Genomic DNA, 21387 nt, shown 5'->3' with positions numbered 1-21387 from the left:
ATAGTTGTTTAAAATTTTTCCCCAGGAAACTTACATGTGGGTGACATCCATATATTTAGCGTACAGCCCCTTTCTGGTCACCTGTATAAAATCCTGTGCCCTTTTATACTCTGATCTATGAGACAAGGGCACTGGCTTACATCTGCGAAATGTTTCAACCTGCACATACATTACCTATAAATTGAGTCCCTGTAACAAACTGAGGAAAGGTGGGAAAGACAGAAATTCTGATGCCTTTTTCCAGCACCCAACACTTCAGCGGGCGATTGCCAATATCATTTCATTTGTTTTCCATGGAAAAATAAAACAGATAATGAGATATTTGGTCCACGTGCTTTGTGGATGTACTTTTAAAATGTCACCTTTGGGTAACTCAGCCCACCAATGGATTATTAATAAAATTCAGCAACTGTCAAAGCACTTCTCCGTGGAGGGAGGCTTGGCGGCGACACCTATTAGGAGGGAGAGACAGATGGCCTTACCTCTCAGCGCCCGCGTCCACAGCTGCGAGTGGAGGTAACTGGGAGGAGGGGTGGTGCGGGCTCCCCTGTACATTATGTCCCGGAGAAGGGTGACTGACAGGATGTGGGGGTGGCACGGCCCCAGCAGCTGTTCCACTTCGGCTTGAATGATTGCTGGAGAAAATGGGAGCTGAAATGAAGGGAGAACAAGCATGAGACTGCGCCCCGAATGAAGCCCGCATTTTTTTTTAAATACCGAAGGCTGACAGCAAGCATATTTTAGGGGCTTGTTTGTTTTTCTCTGGGTGGTTTTCAGGGAACAGTTCTCCCCTCTTTGGATATACACAGCTTTTGTTTTCGTGGTGGAACAGGTTCCTCGGGAGCGCACGTGCAGCTCGCTCGCGGTCTGTCTCCTGGGTGTGGCGGCGCCTTGCCAGTTCCCTGTCTGGACACTGGATAACTACTCAATCTGTAGCGCATGCATCTGTGCGAAGGTCTCCGTGTTAGAGCTTTTCAGTCACGGGGATGAGAGTCATCAGGTCACAGAGTGTCCGTCCAGCTGACCAAGGAGGGCACAAGCCACTGCAGGTCAGGCCAGGGTCCCTCCCTGTCACTGCTGCATCAGTGTAATGAGGATGGAGCTTCCCTAATCCCGGCACAAATGTAGGATCCTACACCCTTTTAACTCAAGAGTCTAACTGACCCCAGGCATTTCCCAGATGGTGTGATGAATATACTTGATCTTCATCAAAACGGGGTCCCCTCAAAATATGAAAAGGGGGCCTCAAATGCAGCCCCAGGATCTCCCCCCACTGTTGCCTATGATGACACAGGGAGTGAGTTACAGCCCCATTCGTAGGGACAGCCTAGCCTTTGAGAGCTGTATGTGACCCCAAACATGAATACGTGCCCATTTAGATCAGCTAATTGGTGCGATGTCACAGAAGAAACTAGGGCTTGTCACTTTCAGAGTCTTATCGGAGAGGCTCGCTCAGTGTCTGGGACCTACTCAGTAGACATCTCATTATGCTGCAATCATGCCAGCAACACTATGCTGACTCTCTTTAACTTCCTTCTCTGCACAAACTATGCTGAGCTTTACACCCATTTCTGCTCTTTTTTGAACCTACTCCACCAATATCAAAGACTAAAGGGATTTTTCTAAAAAAACAAAAGAAATCAGGTTCAGGGTTAAGAAAGAGAAGCCACGTTATCAAACAGATTCAAGGGTTTAAAAGTTCAGGGAGTTGTATTTTTAGACCAGTACCATTTTCCCAACCTCTCCAGGATAGAAATAATACCCCAGATGACCCAGCCCCCAAAAGCTTAATCCAATGGAACAAGAGTTCAAGTATTTAAAGGAACATGTGAAGAGGCAGAATTACCATCTTCCCGCTCAAAAAGCTACTGACAGGGGTGTGATCTGATTTGAAGGGTTTATTTCTGGTAAATCAGCATTCTGTCAGGTTAACTCTTGTCCTCAGAAGCCTGTATCCACCACAGCCCTCCAAGTCCTAAAAAGGTAGTGAGGCCGGAAAATGCTTACCAGCTCAGAAAGGCAATGCTGAGCTTCTGTAGTGTGCGTCAGCCTCCATAAAAGTTGCACATTTGCAAACTTGCTAGAGTCACCTTATGAATCACTACCCTCATTTATGCTCAGCTAGCTCACGGAACCACAATTCTGCTTGTATTCCAAATAATAATTTTACCCAGGGGAGAAGGCTGTTTGGATTGACTGTGGCAGTAGTTTTCAATATTGGTGTTTGTCAGCATGGAGCTTGGTGTTTTATACACTATTCCAAAATCTAATGGAATAATAAGAGGTCACAGGGACACTGTGAAAACACAGCTAACTTTTTTTTTCCTCCCTTAGTGTAGAAATGTGAGCTCTCCTATTTATTTTGTTGTAGTTGTTGAATGCACCCATCACTTATTTTCCCCTGGAGGTATTTTTGTATGTATTTTTGTGTGTTTATCACAGGGGAAGCCTTGCCCCTGGTGTGTATAACCCACTGGGCAACAGGAAAACTTGGTGTGTACACTCTATGCTCTGCTCTATGGTTCAACAGAAAGTGTGGTGCTTCTCAGAGGTGTATATTAGCTACATTTTTTTTTTTTTTTTTTTTTTGAGACAGAGTCTCACTCTGTTGCCCAGGCTAGAGTGAGTGCCGTGGCATCAGCCTAGCTCACAGCAACCTCAAACTCCTGGGCTTAAGCGATCCTCCTGCCTCAGCCTCCCGAGTAGCTGGGACTACAGGCATGCGCCACCATGCCCGGCTAATTTTTTCTATATATATTTTTTTAGTTGGCCAGATAATTTCTTTCTATTTTTAGTAGAGACGGGGTCTCACTCTTGCTCAGGCTGGTCTCGAACTCCTGACCTCGAGCGATCCACCCGCCTCGGCCTCCCAGAGTGCTAGGATTACAGGCGTGAGCCACCACGCCCGGCCTGTATATTAGCTACATTAGCTACATTTGGCATTCGCTGCGATGAAACAGGCTAGGAAATTTATATTGTCTGCAGCATGTCACTCACTCAGTGTTAGGCCTGCTTTAGAGGCTCTCCTTCATGCTATGTTAAATATAACATACAGGAACAATCATCCATCATTCATCCATCAATAATCTATCCATCTGTCCACCTCATCTGTCCATCCATCCATCCATCCATCCATCATCCAACCAATATTTTTTTAATTCAAAATTTATTAAATGCTAGCCACTCTATGAGTTCCTGCCCTTGCAATTCAGTGAGGGGAAGAAACCTCTATATGTTAATTTTACCAAAATACTTAGTCTTACTAGAGTAGAGCATTGAACGTGGTACAGTTGCGGGGAGGTGCTGCCAAGCTGTGCCTGGTGCAGCTGGTTGCCATAGCAATGGCCAGCAGAAACAGGTGGTGGGGAGGATATGAGGTGAGTCCCATGAGGTTTCTGGTACGGGGCTGAAGGCTCAGGAACGTGACCCCAGCTGTGCTGGACACAGTCAAGTGCTGACTGGCCAACAGTCAAACACACAGCCCTTCTCTCATCTGCTACAGCTGCTGAAGGGCAGGGAAACAGGCAGTGGTCCTCTGATGGGGCCCCATGACAATAAGACAGGGAGGGCTTTAGGATTCAATTTACAGCCTGGATTTGGAAAGTATACTGAACAGTTTCGTATGGAGGGTGTAGGAGATCACATCTCTGCAAATGAGACCTGTGATTTGCTAATAAGTGGGATGAGGAGTATAGGAAAATCTTTCTTCTGGTGAGATTACAACCTAGCAGAAGCTTGTAAGTCAGTGTTTACACAAAGCACTTTGCACGAGGAGTCCGAGCCATGACTGCTCTTTGTAGATGTTGCCTATGACCAAGATAATGGCCAGAAATTTGGAAGAAGTAACAACATTGATCCAATCCTATATTCCATAGCCTTCCAACAGAATGAACAACTCTCAGGAGTCAGACAGCTATGGCTTCAAAAGTATTGTCTTTGGCCTTTAGCAAAGACCCACATTTCTCAGAAATTCCCACTATGGATGGGAAATGCCTCGCCCACTTACACTGACTTCTAGGAATTTCTGATCATACCACAGTTGTACATCCAGGATTCAATCTTAATTCCTGTAGTTTAGGAGTATTATTTCCTTCATTCATCCTTTCAAACACGATTTTTTAGCACCTACTTCGCATCAGGCAGGTGCTCAGCTCTATTACTGCCGTAATCTGAATACCTGCTGACTTCACACAGAACTGCCCACCACAACATATGCTTGCAGACAAATGTTCGAGCTTTGCAGAGTGATTTTTAACCTAGGAAGAAAATCTCCAAGTTAAAGTAAAATTGTAACGTCATTTGCAAAACGAAGAATTTCCTTCCAACATACTCAAAATGATTTTCCAAACACAAAGAATGGGACACACAATGTAGCCTATTGATCAAAGCATAAGGAAGAGAACTGATCCCTCCAGAATACCCGGCAATATTAACAAAACTGTGTGATCAAATCAACCAGCACACACAGGCTGCCCACGAGGGCGGCCTTCATTGTCTGTGTCAACTCAGGGGTCACTACTGCTTTCAAGGCTGGGAGAGAGCTTTTAAGTGAACTTCCAGACTTGGCTGATGACTGGCAGCTGGAACAACTGATTAGGCACGGCAGAGGAACATATTGGAAATTCTTATTGCTTTTGTGATTAAGAGATGGTGGACTCCCCAAGGAAATAAAAGCCTGGCCTTGAGATGAATACATGAGCCCTGCCTTCAGCAGAGGACCAGGAACCTGCCTCCCTGCTGCTTTGGGCTTTCTTTCTCTTTGGGGCCTGGCTTACTGCAGTCCCACACCCCGTCTCCGGCAGAGGGAGGTGGAGGTGACTTAGTTGGGCTTTATAATTTTAACAAAGCAGCATCTATTGATCTACATGGTTCTCAGATGCCATCTCACTGGCTACTGGACTAGAACATTCTAGCCTGGCACCTTTAACTAGCTCAGGTTAATTCAGATTAATAAGTAGCTTTCTCTTTGTCCAAATGAAAACTATTAATGTATATTTCTAATGGGTAAGCACAGGGCACCGCTGGGGTTACGTCAGCTGTGATGTACACACAGTGTGAACAGAGGGAGACAAGGAGGGTTAGTAGCATTCCCAAATAATGACTACTTGTCCCAGGCCCATCACCAGAGCAGGGGAAAGCCACCAGAGGCATTGCTTGGTGACTGCATTTTCATCATTTTAGAAGGCAAGGATGAAGACCTGCCTTGTCAGACTAAGGTATATTAAAAACAGCCAATATGCACCCCTGTTCAAAACTGTGAGAGCAGCTAGAGCCCTACCTCTCAAACTTTAATGTGCGAACAAATCATCAAGGTAAAACATAGATTCTGATTCCCAGGTCTTGGGGGCAGAGGGTACTAAGATTCTGAACTTTAAACAAACTACCAAAGTCCCTGGTGATGCTGAGGCTTCTGGTCTGGAAACCGCACTTTGAGTAGCAGGTGCTGGACCATATCTCAGCTGCGTTTCATCTTCTTGCTGTCCCATACCTCAGAATTAATAACTAAGATTTACTGAGTACTTATTTATGCCAAATACTTCATAAACATTTCCCCAGCTGACTGATGAGGAACTTGAGGCCCAATCTGCTTCCTGGTTAAGTTACCTGGCCTAGGTCACATGGTTGTTAAATAGTGGAGCTGGAATTCCAATCCAAGAAGCCTGATTTCAGGTCACATGACCCTAACCGCCAGCCTATATTGCCTCTCATTCAAGTAAAGGCATGAAAGTGTTGGTACTGCATGGGAAGCCCTGAACGCTGTTTGCAAAGGCCTCTTGAAGTCAACAGGCACTCCTCCCCCACCGCACACAACACACACAAGTGGCTACAACCATCAAACTGCAGGCTAGAATGCAAAAAGGATACTCCCATTTCAGTTTCTGCCCATCCTAAAAGCAACTCAGCATTGATGAGAGAAATTTTACAGCTCTGAAAATTAATTCAGGCAAGAAATTAACTGAATTATTTGGTTTGGAAAACAAACAGCTGGTAGAAAATGTGCTTTTTTTCCCAAATAAAGATTTCAGATGCTTGTCAGAGACATATTGATCCACTGGTGGGAAAAGAAGGCAGGCAGGGAGGGGTTATTCACAAGCAATCAGTTATACACACCCTTTACCACATGCAATCACCCTGTTCTGGGCCAAAAGGCCACCACCTCTCAGCAATGCACCAAGAGGAGGTTTACTGTGTAGATTTGCAGCCACTGAGCTGCTTTGTGAATCTGCATCTGGAGCCATTCCAGCTGCTTAACAGCTATGGCGTTGCTTCCTCTTGTCAGGCTTGTTCTTACAGGAAAGGGGGAACCAATCTTATCCATGGCCCGTGAATTCACTTATGAGTGCCAGAGTAATGCTGGGATCCTGACAAGTGACATTAATTGCTTGGTGGCTAGTACATGGGAAGAGGTACAAGCTCACCATTCAACTCTTGAACAGTATTTCCAGGGTCAAGGCACAGAGGGGTAAACTAATCAATGAAATCAGGGTAAACTGGCTTTCACAGAGACATTAAAAAGAATGAGAAGACTCATGTAAATGGGGAGCTCAGTCTTGTCTCTCCCTAGAGGAGACTTTGGACCTGGGAAGGTTCAGGGAACAGTTGAACTGCAAGGGAAGTTTTGGCTCGGTTGGCCTCAGCAGAAATTGGGCAGTCTGCAGAGACAGTGTCAGGGTGGTTATTCACAGAAAGGAGTGCACACAAGGTGAGTCAGGTGGACCTGGATTGGAATTTTAGCCTTAGCAATCACTAGCAATGTTGTCCTGGGCAAGTCACTTAACCTCAGTCTCGGTTTCTTCATTTTAAGGAAGGATATTACCCACAGGATTGTAAGGAAGATTACAGAATGTGTAGAAAACACTAAGCATAGTGCCTGAACTCTGGTTAAGTGCTCAATAAACCACTGTTGCTATTGTTTGGCTATTTATATTATTATAATTATTACCATTCTTAATAGGATTAGGGAAAGACAAAGGCATATGTTGCTCCAAAATGGTAAATTGCCAAAAAAGTATGGTTTTCTGATCTAAACTACAGATGGGAGAATGCATATAAATATAAACTGTAAACTAGAGTTATTTTAAAATGCAGAGGAGTTTATACATTATACTCAATAAGCTTTTTATTGTTCAATTTTTTATATGAGTTGCTATAAAGTGTTCAGGGCCTGTGAAAGAATCCTCATCAGGCTAAAATGTACTTTATTTTGCACAAGTTATACACACCTTTGAGTTACAACCCATAATACATTTCAGTTTAAAAGATAACAAGTCATTTTCATGCATGACTACACTTCGTTAAGGAGCGAAAATGGGCTGTTACTAAAATGTCAACACAATTGTCCCTCTTGAAGCTTAGTTTATCTTGAAATATTTTTACATTTTCAGCACTTCTTTTTGTTTGTTTCTCTAAGAGCATAAAGTTCCAGCCTTGATTAATTTTCAGGATTAAGAAAGACTGAAGAAAGACTTCCCTTCAGGCATTCTGAAGAAAATGACCAAGATTGAAGGTGACAAGAGTTTTGGGTCCTAATAGTGAAAATTTAGGTCCCAACACCTGCAGTTCTTTGCATTTCACCTTGGAGCAGTTTAATTGTGCTGTCCTTCAATGGAGAATGCTCTCCCGACCTAAATTCACAAACCAGAATGAGTTTTCTAGCAAGGAACCCCCCCACTCTGCCCTATCAGGGTCACTTAAAAGGCTGCATTTGACACTGAGTTTGACTGGAGAACGGGAGAGATGCCTCAGCTAATCTTTGCTTTGTTACCTATGAGTACAACGGGCTAGTTTTTCCTTTTCTTTCCTCCTAATGTCTGGGCATTTTGCCCTCCCCCTCGCTCCCTCCCTCCCTATCAGGAAGGGCATCGTTCCACATTCCACCTGTATTAGGAAAAAGCAGCTTCTTAAGGGTCTGCACAGTCATCTCTCTAATCTTTCCCTGCTCTTTGCGGCATGAATAATTTTAATATTGCCAATCCCTAAAAATCTATTCTTTCTGCTTGTCTTTTTTTTTTTTTCTCCCCACGTTGCAGTGTAGAGTATCATTATCCAGCAGCCCTGATAAGAGGATAATGAAACAATCCCTTCTCAACTGGATCGGGTGGCTGTCAGACTAAAATGACACCACCCGTACATCCTTGACATGCTACCCCAAGCTAATTGATGGCAGACAATGGCAACTGTCTCCCATGCATGTAGACAAAGAAAACATACTCATGTCACCTGATGGGAGAGCTACCTGGCAACGGATAAACAAATGTGTTAGGGAGACATTCTATTAAGGTAAGCGAGGGCACAACTCTGAAGAACATGCCTATTAACTTTGAGCTTAAGAGTGCTGCTGTTCACTGGGGAACAGAAATAAATAAGCTAAAATGAGAATTTATTGATGTCTGGACAGTTACATGAATATTCAGGTTCTCTTACAAATAAATATTCTCCCATGAGCTCCAAACTTCTGTGTAGGCTACCCAATTACATTTCTACTTCATGCAGCTTGGATTTATAGCCAGGGAAGAAGTTATTAGGGTTTGGAAGAGGATACATGCTTACACGCCTTTCTGGAATACACTGCAATACGACCAGCAGATAATGGCTGATGTCATCCACATAAATGCCAATGGTTACCATCAAACATTCTGAAATACCAAGTGTAATTAACTTCAGGTTAGGAAAAGCTCCTGAAACATCTGCATTTCAGAGAAAGACATTTTGTCACAAGGAGAATGGCATCACCTGGCAGCTTTTTCAACTTCTCTGGGAGCAACATTTCATGCAGCTCTCTGGATCCTTCCAGACAACGCATGACAAATCTAACCTCAAACCTCAGTCCTTATCTTTCCTCCCTCCTCCTCCCGACCTACCTACTCACCCTCAAAAAGGTCATTACACAGAAAGTCAGTAAAATAATGTGAACAAGCCAAAGATTCAGACTACCCTGCAGAAAATCCATCATTTCTTCCTAGTCTCAGTCATATCAAGCCCCGTTTGGGGCAGAGTAGTAAGGCAGAAAGAACAAAGATGAAGCAGCCATGGCCAACTACTTCTGGAAGCTCTTACAGGAAGGCTCCTCATCTCTTGCTTTGGAAATAAAGTCTGACTTGGCCACAAAAAACAGTTTTAGCAAAAAATACTGGGTTCTCTAATTCCTCATATTCACCCCTTAACTATCTCCTACCTGTACCATGTAGACCACGAAAGAGGCATCCTCCCTTACAGAGTATGCTGGGACAATCCCATCCTTCTGCCTTCACGTGACTTCCGAAAACACTTCACAGTGAAGGCTCCTTGGAAACAGATTTTTAGCACAGACAGCCAATCCAATTTTTGATACAGTATTATTCCAGCCAAAATCAAAGGCTGAACTATCAACTCTGTTTGAACTCTCTCAGGGGAACCTCTCCTTTTCCTAGATCTGCAAAATGGAGTAACAGCAGCCCTTCTGGGGGAATTATCCGATGGTGAGGAAGCAAAGTTTTCAATTATCACCAGCCTCCAGGCAAAACTGCATAGGATGAAGTTGGTGTGGTTGTGACTCCAGAGAACCTCTTGTCCTCCTTTTTTCACACTCTGACCACACTCTTCCATTTTGCCTTCAGGCACTTAGTACTACTTCCTAGTTTACTCTCAAGATAGATGCCCATAAATTACTCAATGCTATAATGAATTTATGCTCAGATACAGCCTTTTTAAAGCAATCTTTATTTAAAGGCTCTTCTCTGCCTGTGGAATGGAGGGATCAGTATTCAGTTATACTAATTTCAAACCACCTTGTTGCTGGTAGAAAAAGCATTTTGAGGAAGCAAGCATCATCCCTGTTAGAATGTAACCAAATGGGTCCCTAGAGTTCAGTATTTCAATTTTTGGCTTTACTCCTGAGCATTAATTTATATGTCTATGAAAGACTTAGATTTCAGAAAGCATAATCCTTGATATTCAAATGTTTGAGATACTTCTACTTTTAGGAAAAACCTGGGGCAGAATAAGACCAGGACTCTCCCTGTGATCTCTCTGTCAGCTTTTGGTTCATCGTAACTAGAGCTGAGCCCTTCCTGTCCTCTGGCAACCTCTTCCCAAAGAGGAGCCACAATACTCATGACTTACCCTCCCCACCATGGTCCACGCTGCCTCTGTCTTCTTGCAATCTGATGACTGTAATCAATAATTCTTTCATTTTAGGGCCACTACTTTTGGGGTTCTACAGAATGCTGCAGGGAGGACTAGGAGTGTTGGGCAGTACACATGGTCCAAATCCTTTCAATGGCACCAGCTCTGCTGTTATGTGTTTTAAATATTGGGCCTTACAAAATCTCTGAAAACTCATGGGCTAGAAGATTACTAAAGCATTTGCCAAATATCAAACATCATGGAGATCAACAAAACCCGTACATATCTCACAATCCTAAACTTGTAATACATTCTCCTCTTTACTTTATTTTAATTAATTCACTTTACAGCTGCCTTGATGTCACTCAGTCATTTTGATGAATGTCCCAGATGTAAGCATAAAGCAGGGGTTGGCAAACGTTTCTTGTAAAGGGCCAGATAGTAAAGATTTTATGCTTTGCAGGCAAGAGGCGATGTCTACTTTCTGTTTCTATTTTATAGAAAGGGAAAAGTAACTTCCCCAAACTGAACATCTAGGAAGTGGAGAGCCAGGATTGGAGTTTAAATCTAGCTCCACGTTCTTTCTCTGAGGTCTCCAAACACCAGTCCATGGCCTATTAGGAACCAGGCTGCAGAGCTCTGCCACCCACCCACAAAACCCCCGTATGTGGAAAAATTGTCTCCCATGAAACTTAAGAAACAGGGTGGGGGAGGTGGGGTGCGCACAACAGCAGGAGGTGAGCGGGGAGCAAGCCAGCGAAGCTTCATCTATATTTACAGCTGCTGCTCCCCATCGCTCGCCTCACCACCTGAGCTCCACAAACCCCACTCCCCTCCACCTGCCTCCCATCCATGGACATGGAAAAACTGTCTCCCATGAAACCGGACTCAGGTGCCAGAAAGGTTGGGAACCACTGTCATTCTGCCATAGCACACACATTTCTTAAAAAACAAAAACAAAACAAAATAAAAAACACAAGTGGGTTTGAAAACCCAAACCCTAGTAACCATCAAAACACAATTTTGACTGTGTGAGTTTGGGAGCACTGCCACCCAAGTGATGGGTTACTTAGCCCAGTGTGTTTTTCGTTAGAGACCTACAGTAGATTTCTTTCATTAAAAAATGGCATGTGAACTACTGGCAAAATACTGGAAAACAAAATGTAAGGAAATATATTTTAGTTTTCTTCATTTCTACTGAATGATGCTGATTAAATTCCCAATTTGTTTAGGTTTACATTTCTTCGCATTTCCAGAAAGAGAAAATAAATGAGGATTGTGGGTAATTTGTGGCACCTGTTCCCTATCTGCTTCATAAAACTATAACATGTATTTTTCTAGTATTTGGATAAAAGCAACAATAATTAGAACTAATACATGTTGAACACTTACTATGTTTTAAGAACTCTTTATGTCATTGAATCCAGCAATTGATCTCAGTAAGAGGAAAATCTGAGTTAGAGGAAGAAGTATTAATAACATTTACACTTATAAATGTTACATTTGAGTGTAGACTGGCTACACAGATGATCAGAAGAATTGTACAAAACAGGGTTAGTAATATAACCCCAAACTTCCTTAGTCCGTTCCTAATCACAAAGTCTTCTGGGGCAGTTGATGCATTGCATTTTTAATGAAATACATCCATTTCTCCGAAATGCTTGATAAGCATCCCTGTGAACCAGCTTAGGAGTAAACTCCTATGCACATTGATGAGAATTTTTCTCTTTTTCTTTTGAACACTGAAGAGTTCACTTTCTGCAGCCACCCATTCTCAGAAGGTGGAAATAAGAACTTTCTCTACACCCCCAGGGAAAAGGTTCCAGTGAAGCATATAAACCTCTGACATCTTAGGGTGTTGTTAGGTGTTAAGAAAAACTCTAGGGTAAAACTCAACTTTGAAATCCAGAGCCCATGGACAGTCAGAGCAGGAGCAGACATGAGCAGCTAAATCCCCTATGAGAGAACAGGGCTGGGGTTCCAGGAGCAAGCTCTGGGCACAACCAGAAACAGGGGGTCCTGGAAGTGAGGCAAAAGCAGCCTTGAAACTTAGGTAGGAAGCCTGAGACTCCAGGGAGGCAGCTGTAACTTCCGATGAATCCATGCTTGGTGTTAAGGCAGAACTGTGGATGGTTCCAGTCATGGCCAGGGCACCTGAGCGGGGCAGATCAGTCTCTGACAATACTGAGGAAAACACTATAAAAGCCAGTTTTCTGAGACAGTGCTGCTAGTTGCAGGGAATTAATACGATTCCACAATGCTCCCTTTATTCAGTGCCTAAAATATACTCTCTTATTACTGTGAGATATGACAAGCAATCTCCAAGTTAATTCATTAATGTCCTTCGATTTAGAGTCTTTTGCCATTCTTAACATTTATTTTTAGTGCTCACACAAGTGTAAAAGAGGAACTTTCACTATGACTACAAACACCTTGAAAATGTCCAGTTTCTTTTTTCTTTATTCTTCACTTGAAAGAGACATAACTACTTATTTCTTTCTTTCCTTGAAGGTAAATTCAGTTGAAGCAGAAAGTCAGAACTCTGGACTCAGAAGTTGGACCTATAACCTCCTAACTACAAAAAGCATTAACTTCTCATTCCAGAAATTCTATCCTGAATTCTCTGTCTTGCCATCCGTCTGTCCCTTAAGATCTACTTGGGGTACATCTTAAAGTAGACCTGACTTTCTATTTTCATATCCCATTTGAGTGCTGGGAAAATAATATTAAATGAGGAAAAGGAGAAATAATAGCATAAAGATAACCAACACTTTTCCCAATAGGAATAAAGCTACAATTGCCCAGCCTCACTACTTCCACTCCTCTTCAGTGACATGCGGAATTGTTTTTGTTCACCCACAAAAATATTTTTACAGCAAAAACTTGTGCATATTATAAAACTGAGTAATTCAGCTTAATCTTGCGTAAAAAACTAACATGAATACAAGGGAATAAGTGGATATGGAAAATTAAAGCATCAAATTAAGCAAGCCTGCAAACATATAAAAGCATTAACATTAGCTACATACATGCAAATGTGCCCCGTGCTGGCTGGGAATCGGAATTTTAATTTTTTTTAGATGATTGGTTATAAGATCTCACTCTTAATCAAAACAGAAGCAGTGCCACTGTAATACTGGTGTGGGGTGGCAAACAAAATATCTGCCTATAGGCTTCCTGTAGTGACAAACAGAAATACATACTACAGTACAATTCTTAGTCTACCAACGCTCTGGCCAAAATTCAGATCATATTTTGTCAGAAGTTACATTCCCACATTTTATCATCCAGAACAATGGTTTTCAAAGTGTGGTCCCTGGACCAGCAGCGCTTGGTATCACCTGGGAACTTGTTAGAAATACCTGGCAGAAATGCAAATTCTTGGGACTTATTCAGACCTACGAATCAGAAAATCAGGGAGGGAGAGTTGGGGAGGGAGACGACCAGGAAACTGTATTTTCACAAGCCTTCCAGGTGATTTGATGCCTGCTAAAGGATTGGCTCAGGACGAGGGAGGGCTCAGTTGACAGGTTAAAGGTATCAGTGCCTACAACAGAGAAGTATGAGGCTTGCTCTTACCCTCACTGAGTCTCTAATCCAACTCGGTGGATAAACCACAGATACAAGAGATGTTACAAAAACAATATAAAATTTTGACAGCAATTCAAGGGAACATCAGAGGAGATGTCACAAATAGGCTATTGCCAAATGTTTCCCTTTAGATCCCTTTTGTACCCTGAATCTCCACCTTCTTCTGTCCACTACCCATTTCGAAATTGTTCTGTTTCTTTTTCAGCTTCATGAATTCTAAGCAAAGCAGTGCTTTTGAAGTTAATGCAAGCAAAAACTATGCATTTTATAATGCTCTTTTTAAAGACTTTTATATAGATCATGTTGTTTAATCTTCACAACGCCCCTATAAAGTTTAACCTACTGGGAAATTTGTGTGTCAATTTAGAACCCTCTAATAAAGTCTCTAAATTAACAACCACTTTTTGAGAACAGACTATATGAGGCACTTTTATAGAAAATTATTTCTAACACTTACAACTCTGCAAGCTGTCCCATGGCAGCAAATATACTCAACATAAGAATGTAGAAAAATGTATTAAAACATATACCATAAAAGTACACTGAAACGAAACATTAACTATTTCAAGAAGTACGTTAAATCCTGCATAGATTTAATATGGTGCTATTTATTACAAAAAATAATGACATTGTGAGGAAGAAGACCTCACCTCTCAGTAATGAGGGTGGAGCAAAGGAAATGACAACATATGACTTCAAAAATTCCTGCTCTAGAAAAAAGTCTTTATTTTCCTTCTACATTTCCATATCTGAACAAAACACCTATCTTTTTCCTGAGAAATCTAGGGTTACATTCTAAATTTGGAAAATTCAACAGGACTTGTAAGCTCGAAACATACAATCATTTTACAATCCAATAGAAGTGGTACCGATGAAACCCCCTTATTTGTGCAGATTCCTTTTGTTACAACTGTGTTTCTGTGGGACTCAAACCTCTCAACCACGATGGCCTCCATGATGTCTTCATGGCTTAGGTCATTTGCTAAAGTCATGTTTTACTGACTCCGTAGAACAGCTTCGGTTTGGAGGGAGCCATAATTTTTGTGATCACCCATAGGACAGATCATCTTCTACAGAGCGATCTTTATTAGCAAATGGACCCCCTGCCAAGACCAGGCACTGGTCCAGGCCGTCCATGGTGTTGCAGACTGAGTTACTAAATTGCAGGCTTACATGCTCCACCAGTTCATCATAGGAGCAAACCAGATCTACACAAGTACTAAGGCACGAAAGTGTCATTCACACCTCAATCTACTGGCTATCAACAGTCTCCCTCAGATTATCCAATAAATCACCTAAATTTACAGGCTTCTCTGCAATGTTGTCTATCTGGGGCATAGACCCTCTGAAGAAAAGGGCAGAAAATTTAAGTGAACCATCCCTGAGGCTTGCTCTTTGCTGCCTGGCCTTCCCATTAGATCACAACACTGCTCTTAGGTTAGCTCGGAAGCAGGCCGGGGGAGCCCTGGGACTTTCAGAATAGTAGACAAGTAAACACCTCCATTTAAAATCATCCTCAGTGTGGCCTCGAGTGATATTTGGCTGCTTTAACCTGGGATGCTATTTTCTTCCACAGAAATAAAGGTCTTTTTGGGCAATCCTTTCCAATCAAGCTCTGTTTTATCAACCTGAGAAATTTGTTTCAATAAAGGAAACCAACATTTCAGGAGACTTGCAAGATAAGATTTGTATGTGTCACAACTGTCATCTTCCCTCTTCACCTTAATGCTGTGCAAACTATCCTTCTCTTGGAATCGTACAAATCATCATCTATTAGCCATTAAAATTTTCCATTGCAAAACCGTGACTTCCTCAGACCACTAGTCCTTCATTGCCCTGCCTTCTGAAAGATTGTGGTGTTTAATGCCAACTTTAACTGCTTCCTATCCTATGCCCATATATACTCAACAGGTTTCCGTCAAAATGTTTTCTGTGATAAATTAACATACTAGCACTTAAAGGCATAAGTGCTTGACAATCATTAAACAAATATTTTCTTGATATTGTATAATAGAAGGTAAAGGGAATAACTCCAAGTACTTTTGCCATTTAGCCAAGTCTTAATCTTTGTCAAATTGCCTTAACACTTCAGATTTTACATTTACCTCATTGATGAAGTTTCCTTTTACACCTTTGGCATTTCTTACAGTTTGGCATCTTTCCACAGATCTACAGGGCAGGTTTGCAGCTGGTGTGAACATGCACACTCGACAACTGCATTTCTAGAACTTTTAACGGAAGGTTTATCGTTTTTGTTTTGTCATTTTTCCTCCTGTCTGGTTCGCCCCTCTGGGTTTGCTGCCTACCCAGCAAAACAAAAGGCATAATTAATTTTTTTTTAAAATGGCAGAAACTTAGAAAGTAAAATAGGACCTAAGGGAAGGAGGGATAAGGAAAGAAGCAGGGAGGATAAACTTTGACAGCTATAAGCTACCTGGAGAAGTAAAATTCCAGGAACAAAGCTGAGCGAGATGGCCTTCTGCCTGTTTCAAGTGTTGTCAGGGTCACAGAAAATTGGGTTCAACCTGAAGACGCTCCACTGATGGCTGTGGCAACTTAGCCTTCCTCACCTGTTATGGTGGTTCACCCACCACAGCTGGAAATTCAAATCCAAGAGCTCAAAATCTTTTTGAGGAACAAATATACAAAAGTGTCATAAACAAAAAGTGGGTATCTATTGGGAATGACAAAACCATTTTCAAACTAAACCATTCAAAGTTTAAAACTCTAAAATTTTAAAAACACTACCAGACGTACAAACACACACACCAAAATGAAAGTGACAATTTGGAACACGAGCAATATGCTGTATGCCACATACGGCAAAGGTGCTAATGTTTTCCACAGATACAGGTATCATTAGTTCGCAAACCAATTTCCAAGAGGTTTAAATGCAACAAGACTAACCCATTGCTAGAAACTATTTATATCGGTTGCTGGGCCATTTCCCAATCATTTCTGGTTAGCTTTGACCTTTAACTGTTGGGTTTCAGGTCTTCAGTGAAATTATAGATTTATGGACTGAAGAAATAGGGGAATGCTTTGTAGGCTGTTTTAAACTGATTGTTAATTTCATGTGCTGGAATAAATGTTCATATATCAAATATCTGACAAATCAAACAGACATATACAAACAAAAGCCAGTCATGCTTTTTCAAGTATATATTTAATACAAAATACGTATGTATGTGTTGGTAACACTGTACATTGGCATATCTCATATGTGTATATACATCTGTACCTGAAAACTCTGTAAGACTGGTCAGCCATTCAAGTAAGTTTTAAGCTCATCTCTCTGGGTCTCAAAAAACAGAGGCCATGTTGTCTCTAAGAATAAATACCCAAAGCAACTGATAAAGGTCCATTGACATTCATCCACTATTAAGGATATCTCGATGACTGACACTTTTGAAATATTTGCCAAATGCCTTTCACCCTTGCTTTTGGATCAGCTGAGAACTATCAAGTTTAAAAAGTTATACAAGCATCTCTTTTTCCTATTCCACTGTAATGCACCTGTAAATTCTTAATTCTCAATAGCTTATTAGCATTTTTCAAAAGAAAAAATAGTTAGCTGCCAAACCTGACTCTGGAATCAGATGGGAGTGAGAGTGGGATTTGCAACCCATAGAAGATAGACAATTCTCATTAGAAATGTGGACCTGGTGAAACTTTTGTTTTCATATTCGTAGCATGACAGTAAGAGCTTTCCATATGTAAGGATGATAATTAATTATATCTGCATAAGTACATCACCATTATAGAAAGTGCATAAGAACCCAGACAAGAGAAAGTAAAAGAAAAATAACTTTCTTATTGCATGATAATCCTTTCTTATTTTTCTTATTTTTTATTATATACATGTAATTTCCCAAATATAGAGTCATCCATTATTCAAACCCAGGAAGAAGGAAGGTGGTCTGGGAGTGCCATCCCATCTCCCCTCCTCCAATGGTTGGCAAACATTAATGAACATTTTTGCAAGTTGGTTTACTGATGTGAAAATTTTCTCAGAGACCTGGGGCTTCCTTTTAAAAGACAAAGATAACAATGACTATTCCATTAAGAAATCCACATGCAGCGTGTTACCTACTTGAGGGGGAACCCTTTCCTTTGAGTCTAAATCAAGTTAGTAAATTTTTTTTTTCATTTCAGCTTATTATGGGGATACAAAAGTTCAGGCCATATACATAAATTTAAGGTACCAGATAGGATTGAGTGCACAGAAGTTCAGAACTAAAAGAGCTAATGCACTTTTTTACTTTGTTTCTTTATGAGAAAGAACAGTCTGTTACCAAACCCAGCTAAGGAATCAGAACGGGTGGAGACCGATTTGCAGCCCATTGATAAAGCAAAATACAGATGATCTTAGGAGAATTTTTGTTCATGTGAGCATTCCCTTTAACCAGGGTGAAAGGTCTAAAGGAGGGTAGCTGTGGCTGGCTCTGCCCTGGCTGTCTTTACCTGGATAGAGGTCAGGCCCAGGCCCGGGAGAGCATCCCACAGTCCCCTCTGCAGCAGCATCTCTCGGGGAAGTGGCCGGCTGCAGAGGCTGCACAGTGAGGCAATCCGTGAGCAGGTCTGGATGGAGTTCTGTGCTGGAACGCAACTAAGAGAAGGAGAGAACAGAAGAGAGATCGATAAGGTAAGCTGGTCCTTGGCATACTTTCCTGAAAATGCATGATGCCCTGAGGTTTGATACAATTCAATCCTCAAAAATTTATCAAGCAGCAAGTATGGGCAAGGCACAGAGCGTTAATAAAAGGGTCAGTTCGTCAATCCTAGTAACACCTGGCAGGTGCTTCAGGAAAATATGGCTAGAGGCGTATTGGACTTCAGTGCTTGATATTTCCACCCCTGGGAACTCAACTTCCTATTATATTTCCTTTTATTTGCTCTGTATCTTATCAGAAGTTGTAGTGATAACAAAAACAAACTCAAGTGGATTTAGTCTATGTTTGAAAGTGCTTTTAAAATACAGATATAGTATCATGAAAATATCTCAGAGATAATTAAGAAATGTCCATTGAGATTTGACTCCTATAGATTTTACATGAAAGAAAAATACTCTAGTTAAATTTTAAAATATTATGGAACATGATTAAAAGAAAAGCCAATATCATTAACAGCAACAAAAACTCAACAGTAAGTTACATGAAACTAAAACAATTCAGATCTTCATTTATCACATATAATAAAATAAATTCTTTACATATTGAGCTACATGTAAAAAATCAAGCCATAAAAAACATTAGAATAAAGTGTATGTGAAAGGTTATCTCCTCTCTTTATAAGAATTTTGTGAGTGTAATTCAACAGAGAAAAAAATCACAGTAGAAGATTTAGTGATGTAAAATCTTGTGCTTTTACAAAAACATAATACCTTAAAAACAATATAGAGATACATTTGTTACAAATATTACAAAGTGTTATCATCTTCGGTATTTAAAGAGGGTATGACTTTTATAAAGACAATACTAAACCTTTAGATACAGGGCTAGAGTATACTTACACATTCAGCAAATATTTAGTGAGTGTCACACACTCCTCTAGACCCTAGAAATGCTGACTGCCTTTATGGAACTTACACTCTAGGTGCGGAAGCAGATGATGAATAATGAAACATATACAACATCAGATGGAGATAAATGCTATAGAGAAAAGTAATGGAGAGAAGGGAGACAGTGAGTAAGGTATGAGGGGTGGCAACTTTAGACAGGGGATCAGGGAAAGCCTCCTGGAGATGACATTTGTAAAAAGCCTTCGAAGAAGTGAGGAATGGGCCCTGCAGACCTGTGGGGGAAGAACCTGCTGCCCTGCCGTGTGCCTGGATGACATGAAGAGCAGCAAGGCTGGGGCACAGTGAGCCTGGGGCCTGGGGAAGAGACACCGAGACTGAAACCAGAGATGTAAGGGGAGTGGGGAGGAGAGGCTGGATAAAGCCTTGACGTGAACAGAAACTGTTAAAAAGGAGAAAGAGAAATGGTAATAACCATGAAAAATGTTCAGCATACTTGCAAAGAAGTGCAATGCTAAAACTAATTTTTTACACTTATCAAATTATCCGAAGCTTTAAAAAAGAAGTAGTAGTAGATATAATGAAGGAGGCAATCTTAAACACTGTTGGTAGGAGCATATATCGGTACAAATGTTCTCGATGTTACCTGGGTATATTTTTTCAAGATCTATCATTGAAATATTTTGATTCTAGAACCTGTCTTAAGGAAATAGCCAGAAATGTTAAGGAAGATTTATACCTAGACACACACACACACACACACACACACAAACACACACAGGAGGATATATAGTATTATTTATAGTAATACCAAATCAGGAAATGTTATTTAAATGTCTTAAATGTCCATACTTAGAACTAACAACTGATCTCACACCAATTTGATGGAATATTATGCAACCATTAAAATGATATTCATAAACACAAAACCAAAACACAAAATTATATACATAAAATGATAATTACATAAAAACACATACACAAAATATCAGAAGGTAATATAATCCAGTATTAAAACTTATTTTTGTTCTCAATAGCAATATTATGAATTTATTTCCTTCACTTTTTTATCCTTTCCTCTGCTTTCTGAATTTTCTACCTTCCAATGATGTACTAGAGTTGGCTTGTACTAATCTGAGAGTGTCAATTGTGTGCTTCTTCTCCAAACTTTCTACGTAATGATGTCTCATAGCTTGAAACTGGTTATGATGAAAATATTTACACCATGGAAATTGGAAAATGCTACAAACTCGGGCTTTTTCATCTGGAGAGCTGGTTGTTAAAAATTTCCAGCACACTATTGACAATGACTATGACCACATTCTGATCAGAGAGAAACACACACACACACACATACACACACACACACACAATATCAGTAAGTTACTATTATTTAAAGAATAGTATTTCTTGGATCTCAAAAGCTTCATAAAGAGACAAATATGTGTCCAGGTCTTAGTCCAAGAATACAGACCAAGGGAAGGAGCATTTAACACGTGTAGCAAATGAGACATACTTTCATTATAATTTCCTCAGCTTTGGCACATTGGCATTGACCAAGACGATCTGTGTTAATGTCTAACCCTCTCAGGGCCTTCGGAAGGTATGTTTGTTATTTTGGTACTAACCTAATACATGCTGCATAGGAAAAACTGGAAAAAAATCAAGGCTTAGAATGAGTTCTGGTGATCACTTCTAATTTATCTTCCATCATTAAAATATGATCTGGGGTCCACATTTTCTACTAAGGGCAGACATGAATGCTTCTCTGCTTTCTATTACCACCTACTCTAGGGTTTTATAGTTACTGGTACCAATGAGGTATTTCCAAGAAATTTCACGGCCACGGTTACTGCTGGCGTCAAGGGCAAACAATTCTTCCTTAGGCTTTAATAAGTATTCATGTTTTCCAAGAGTGTGATTCCATATGACTTTGTGGTGAGAGTTAATTTGGTTTTCTCTGCGATTAGACATGGTTCTAGAAAGTACTTCTTAAATTGGACAAGCCTAAATTTTGACCTTATGTAAAATTTCCAAAGAAGGCCCATATGCACAGAAATGTAGTAACGATATGTTAAGTTTAGTACCCCTCCCAGATCATTAGACCAGGAAAAGGCCTTCCAGATCATTTAAGGTTGTTAAACATTTTGTAGTATCGAAATTATCTAATGGGT

General features: G+C 40.8%; 1 protein-coding gene across 1 annotated transcript in view; it reads right to left on the bottom strand.

Annotated features, from left to right (window-relative positions):
• GLIS3 (GLIS family zinc finger 3) overlaps positions 1-21387 on the bottom strand; it is a 423786-nt gene that overhangs the window by 44044 nt on the left and 358355 nt on the right. Inside the window, 2 exon segments of the mRNA XM_045563912.1 lie at positions 483-651; positions 18160-18304. Coding sequence (XP_045419868.1) covers positions 483-651; positions 18160-18304 — 314 coding nt within the window.

Source organism: Lemur catta, chromosome 10, assembly GCF_020740605.2.
Source record: "Lemur catta isolate mLemCat1 chromosome 10, mLemCat1.pri, whole genome shotgun sequence".
In the NCBI taxonomy this organism is placed as follows: domain Eukaryota; kingdom Metazoa; phylum Chordata; class Mammalia; order Primates; family Lemuridae; genus Lemur; species Lemur catta.
The sequence above is the reverse complement of the archived record's forward strand: the minus strand, read 5'-3'. Positions and strand labels throughout refer to the sequence as shown.